At 40.9% G+C, this 6,849-nt stretch overlaps 1 protein-coding gene across 1 annotated transcript; it reads left to right on the plus strand.

Annotated features, from left to right (window-relative positions):
* The first annotated feature begins 3,996 nt into the window (after positions 1–3,996).
* On the plus strand, positions 3,997–6,609 carry LOC122048194 (pollen-specific leucine-rich repeat extensin-like protein 1). The gene has a single exon (XM_042609788.1). It carries the CDS (start codon positions 3,997–3,999, stop codon positions 6,607–6,609), a length of 2,613 nt encoding a protein of 870 aa, XP_042465722.1.
* Positions 6,610–6,849: the final 240 nt, after the last annotated feature.

The raw sequence follows: 6,849 nt of genomic DNA on the forward strand, positions 1-6,849 counted from the left end.
CGATATGAGATTTGATGTATAGTACCTTTTGATGCAAGTAAATGAGAAAAATTATTGGAAGTGTATTCGCCCCCCAAATCACAATGAAAACACTTGATAACTACTGAATGTTGAGTTTTGACAAGAGATTTAAAGTTATTGAAAATGGTAAGATAATCAGATCTATATTTCATAAGATAAATCCAAGTATAGCGAGTGCAATCATCAATAAAAGAAACATAATATCTTGATCCCTCTTTTGTAGTAATAGGAGAAGACCCCCATACATCAGAATGAACAAAATCAAAAGGATTAAGAGAAAAACATAAACTTTTATTAAAAGGTAATGCAGAAAATTTTGTCAGTTTACAACTATTATAATCTAAAATATCATGACTTTTTAAAAATCCTAATACTCCAGACGAAGCTAAAAATTGTAAACGAGAGGCTAAAACATGACCTAGATGAGTATGCCACAAGTAAAAATCAGAAGAAAATGACTCAATCGGAAAGATGACAAATCGACACTAGAAGCTGCAACATCTAGTACTTGAAGCTTATCCAAGATATAGAGTCTCTCTTGCCTACGACCTATCCCAATCACCTTCTGAGATCGCGGGTCCTGCACATACAATTAAACGAAGAAAAAGATATTAAATATCCAGACTTAGACAATTGACTAACAGAAACAAGATTAAGTGTAAGACTAGGAATATAATGGACATCATGAAGAGACAAGCAAGTTGTAACAACAGAACCAACGCCTAATAATGGCATTGGAGTACCATCAGCCGTCATAATTGATAAAGATGAATTAGAAGATAAGGAGATAAAAGATGATAAGTTAGGTGACATATGATGAGAGACTCCAGAATCTAAAGTCCATAAAGAGGAAGATATACCTAATATACCGGAGGCTGACAAACATATATGAGAAGAAACAAACATGGCAGAGGGTTGTGAAGCAAGGAATTATTGAAACTGCTCAAACATATAAGGATCTAAAGAGGGGGCAACCACTGCATTACTAGACTGAGATAGTCCATTTGGCGACTGTTGAGGTTGTTGCTGCTGATATTGCTGTTGTGGTGATTATTTTTACTGCTGCAGTAGTTTACCTTTTTTCAACAATAATGGACATTGAGACTTCCAATGCCCTTTTTTTCTTTGCAATAAGCACACTTATCACTAGAAACCTTCAAAGTCGACCTACTTTGATTATGCGGCATAGACCGCTGTGGTGCTGCAAAAACAGATGGCGTAGATGGTGCAACAGTCCTCTTATCAACCTGAGACTTAAGACGAATCTCCTCAGCTAGCAATTCATGTACTACTGAATCAACGGAAGGGAGAGGACTACGATGCAAAATTGTTCCACGCAATCCTTCAAAGTCATCACGAAGAGCCATCAAGAATTGGACCAAACATTGCTCTTCTCTATGAGTAACATAAGCTGGGAATGCTCGCAATTCTGAGGATTATGTGAGTGCTAACTGGTCCCATAGTTCCGACATGGCAGAATAAAAATCTTGGATCCCCATATCTTGCTGCCGAAGTGCACGTATATCTGCTTCTAATTGATATTGTTTGGTAAAGTTAGACTGCGTATATAATCTTGCCAGATGATCTCATACCTCTTTGGTTGTCTCGTACTTGGCCAACTGAGCACTAATGGAGTGTAAAACAGAATTATTGATCCATGTAATAATCTTCGCATTATCGATCTCCCAAACATCCAATAACTTTGCATAATCATCAACATTAATGTCCGTACGTTGAACTCGCACACCTAAAACATATCCCCACATAGATTTTCATCGTAATTTTTTTTTCATAACATATCCCCAATACGAATAATTTTTTCCATCTAATCGGACACTGATCGATTGAAGCGAATCTTCTGTGCGACCACTCATGATAGAACAAATTGTGTTCACGAATAACTGAACACCAAACAAAACCAAGTATTGCGAAAACAAAAGAAACTCAATCAAAACAGTACGGTTGCGCCAAAAAAACTGTGAATCGAATTAACAGTTCTTCAATCTAATTATCAAAACACATAGACATGAAGACTCTAATACCATGTAGAAATTGATGCCAAAGAAAAGTAGTCGTCTTTATTGATAAATCCAAAAAAGATTGTTAGAAAATAAAGAGTACAAAGTTTTATATAGTAATATTATCAGAAAACCTAATCTCTGAATTAAAAAGGTAAAACACTAAATTGCCCTCAAAATTATAAACAAATAATTCTAATTATATAATCTAACAGTGACATGCTTCCCCAGCCATGTGTAGATTCATGTCCATGTGCTATATAAGAGGGTGTGGTGGTAGGTAAAAGTATGATTTTTTTTCTCTTACGTGGAGGCTACTCTTCTCTCTCGTAGTGCTCACTTTCTCTCTCTCATGCTTCATCTCTTAGCTTGGACTTGATTTGATCATCGAAGGGCCACGAAGGCAAGACCAACCCCTACTGTTGCACTTTTGGTTGGTAGGGTGTCGAGGATCGATCAACCAGAGGACATACTTATCAGGGCTCTAAGGAGGCTGGGGGAAGAGCGGCCTAGGCTCGAGGAAGGTCCTTTATCAAAGTTTTGTATAATGGACTTTGTAAGGAATTAAATGATGGTATGATTTTCATTGTTGGGTCCTTTTGGAGTGTGGCCACATAGTATGAGAAAAAGCATTAGCAACATGAAGATGCACAATAAAAACAGGATTTGCCTTCCTAAGTTATTTCAATGTGCTCCTAAAAATTAAAAGTCCACATGGATGAGGTAAAGAGAGTAACTAATTTAAAAATTATCATATTTAATCTTGTTTTTAATATAAATCAATATGGAAGAATGCTTTGGTCTTTCGTTAACTAATGTGATAATACTATGCATCATGCTAATATAAAGTATCATGGTATTACGCCATTAATTATTTTTTGTAATTTTAAAAATCGTAATTGATACAATTATAAGATGATAACTTTTGGTCAATTTCTTAGTATAGATGGGGCACTTTATCCTAATCGAGCGTTTGTTTTAAAATTATTTTTTTACAGCAATTTATTAAAATATTCTAAGTAATTTTGAATCAAAATTAATACACTCTAGTTTTGTTAATATATTTATACCCTCGTATTTCAATAATATAAATTGAGAATAGTGAATTTTTAAACTTAGAAAGGATCGATAGAATTTATAACAAATTTATTTTAAGACCTATGATAATGTAATCACCAATCAATATTTTCAATGGGTTCCTAAGACTCTAGATTTAAAAAATATCAAATTTTTGAATTTTCAAATGGTATAGGTCCATTAGTCAATTTCAGGTGAAAATGCCTCATAAAATTAAAGAACTTCGAATCATTTTAAATCAAAATTATTGTGAAATTTTGAATGCACAAAGTAATAAATTAAAAAATATGCTCTCAATTTAATACTGATCTCAATTTATATTATCGAATTCAGATCTATGTACATAAATACATTAAGGAGATTTTCAAAAATATATTAATTTTGATTTGAAATTATTTCTAAGTCATCAATTAATTTCAGATGAAACTAGTTGATGGATCTAGCGAAAATGAAGAAGAGTATTATGAGAATACACTATATAATTTGAATATTTTAAAACTTAGATATGTGAAATGGATAATAATAAAATTTACCATGTTAACTCCACAAGGCCAAATATTAAAAATAATAATAAAAGCATATATATATATATATATATATATATATATATATATATATATATATATATGTATGCTTAATTTGGATGAAAATAACCTATCAAATTTATATACATCAAAGGTTAATCTAGAAAAGTTACAACCTCTAATTTCACGCGGGAACGACAACATAGCCACCGTTATTTTCGTGCCAATTTTAGTCTTAAACGAACAAATTCCTTCAAGAAAGATGGGTAGCCATTGCCCGACCTCTATCTCGTCACCTATAACTACCATTTCTTTCTTCTTCCCCTCCATCATACCATTGGCTTGGGGTCTCCATCATGGGGATGCCCCTCAATCTTCCCATCATGAAGATCTTTGGCCAACTCCTCCTCCTCCTCTCCATCCTCGCCTCCTCTTATTCATACGCTCTCACCGACGCCGAAGCCGCCTTCATTGCCCGTCGACAACTCCTCAGCCTCTCTAAGAATGTCGACCTCCCCGACGACTTCGAATTCGACGTCAAGGTCGGGTTCGAATTCGCTAGCCCGCGCATTCGACGTGCCTACATTGCCCTTCAAGCTTGGAGACACGCCATGTACTCCGACCCCTCCAACATCACCGGAAATTGGGTCGGCCCCAGCGTGTGCAACTACAACGGCGTGTTCTGTGCCAAAGCACTCGATGACCCTTCTCTCGACGTCGTCGCCGGCATCGACATCAATGGCGCAGACATCGCAGGCTATCTACCAAACGAGCTCGGTCTGCTCACCGACATGGCACTCTTCCACATCAACTCCAACAGGTTTTGTGGGATCATCCCCAAGAGCTTCTCGCGGCTAGTGCTCCTCTATGAGATCGATGTCAGCAACAACCGCTTTGTGGGGCCATTTCCCATGGTCCTTGTCGGCCTACCATCCTTGCGGTACCTTGATCTCCGCTACAATGACTTCGAGGGCCCTTTGCCATCGGAGCTCTTCGACAAGAATCTCGACGTCGTCGTCTTAAACAACAATAGGTTCACCTCAGGCATCCCTGAGAATTTCGGCAATTCGACTGCGTCGGTCATTGTTTTGGCCAACAACAATCTCGGCGGATGCATTCCCAGTAGCGCCGGGAGGATGGGAACCACACTGAATGAGTTGGTGTTGTTGAACAATGGGCTCGTCGGCTGCTTGCCGTCGGAGATCGGGCTCCTCGGCAATGTCACCGTGCTCGATGCGAGCTGGAATTCGTTGGTCGGCATGCTTCCGACGAGCTTCACCGGATTGAGTAAAGTGGAGCAATTGGATCTGTCCAACAATGTCCTCACTGGGGCGGTGACCAAGAATGTTTGTGGCTTGTCTAGCCTTGCTAATTTTACATTCTCTAACAACTATTTTAGTGTGGAAGACGATGAGTGCGTGCCGTCGTTGAAGAAATCTGATGTCTCGTTTGATGATCAAGGCAATTGTCTGGAGAATAGGCCGGAGCAGAAGCAGGGGAAGGTATGTTTGCCTGTGGTCAGCCACCCAGTGAATTGTAGCAAACAAAATTGTGGATCTTCTCCCGGCTCTTCTTCAACTCCGTCGCCATCAGTGGCAGCTCCGGCTCCGAAGGCAACCGCACCAAAATCACCGAAATCGACACCGATATCTCCGTCGTCGTCGCCTTCAAAGAATCCGAAGACGCCGCCGACTCCCCAAGTACCGTCACCTGGACAGGAAACACCAACACCTTCAAAGCCAGTGACACCATCATCTCCAAGACCATCAACACCGGATTCTTCACAACAACCATCACCGAAGCCTGTGACACCATCATCTCCAAGACCATCAACACCAGATTCTTCGCAACAGCCATCACCCAAGCCTGAAAAAGCATCATCCACGTCGCCTCCTGAGAGCTCTCATGAATCAACCCAATCTCCTCCACCATCGTCTCCATCTTCAGTGGCGTCACCGCCGAAACAGGTACCGCATGATCAATCACCGGTGCAAAGATTCCGTGCACCGCCTCCTCCTAGATCGACATCAGAGGCGCCGACGCCAATGCCCTCACCGCAAACGCCACAGGAAGCAAAGAGCACGCCACCACAATCATCCCACTCGCAAACAACTCCGGTTAACTCTCCACCGATGGTAAATTCACCTCCTATAGCATCACCACCTCCACCTCCTACAGTGCAAACTCCACCGTCGAAAATGGATTCATCACCGCCTCCTTCGGTACAATCCTCTCCACCAATCGTTCAATCAACACCACCACCAGCTCCGTTACAATTTTCTCCACCTCCACCAGTCAGTAAATCTCCACCTCCAGTAGCAAATACACCCCCACCGACAGTGGATTCACCACCATCTCCTTCAGTGCAATTATCTCAATCACCACCACAGCCTTTGCTGCAGTCTCCTCCACCACCATTGCGCTCACCGCCTCCTCCAACACAATCTTCTCCACCACCTATGAACTCTCCACCGCCTCCTGTACAATCTCCCCCTCCTCCAGTGTATTCACCACCACCACCACCGGTGCAATCCCCTCCACCACCAATGTACTCACCACCTCCTCCACCTCCAGTCCAATCACCACCACCGCCAACACAATCTCCTCCGCCTCCAGTCCAATCTCCACCTCCGCCATCACCAACACAATCTCCTCCACCACCAGTCCAATCGCCACCTCCGCCATCACCAGCACAATCCCCACCACCACCCGTTTACTCACCACCACCACCACCAGTATATTCTCCTCCACCACCAGCAACGTATCCACCCCCACCTCCAACCTCCTCCTCATCATCATCGCCACCACCACCACCACCACCACCACCACCACCAACAACAACAACAACTTCATCTCTTTCTCCTCCTTCAACAGAAACCCCAGAAGCCCCAGAGCACTTCGATATCTTGCCTCCGGTTGGTGGGTTGAGCTACGCATCACCACCCCCACCAATCTTCAAAGGCTACTAAATTTAAATATCAACACTTTCATGTAACAAAAGAGGTCAAAAATCATCCATGACATTATTGCATTACTATACTTTTATGTCATGTACTTGTTCTGTATTTATTCATTTTTTACATATTTTAATGTCTCTCATTTGATACTATGTCACAATATGTATTTTGTTTATTTGTTTAGAGGAAGAATTTTTAAGATACTGAATTGCCTAGACTTGGGTTTGTGGATGAGGTATATGAATGCATCAT

Source organism: Zingiber officinale, chromosome 2B, assembly GCF_018446385.1.
Source record: "Zingiber officinale cultivar Zhangliang chromosome 2B, Zo_v1.1, whole genome shotgun sequence".
NCBI classification, from domain to species: domain Eukaryota; kingdom Viridiplantae; phylum Streptophyta; class Magnoliopsida; order Zingiberales; family Zingiberaceae; genus Zingiber; species Zingiber officinale.

Excerpts from the sequence above, each read along its gene's own strand:
- LOC122048194 (XM_042609788.1), top strand. The coding sequence starts at position 3,997 with ATGGGGATGCCCCTCAATCTTCCCATCATGAAGATCTTTGGCCAACTC.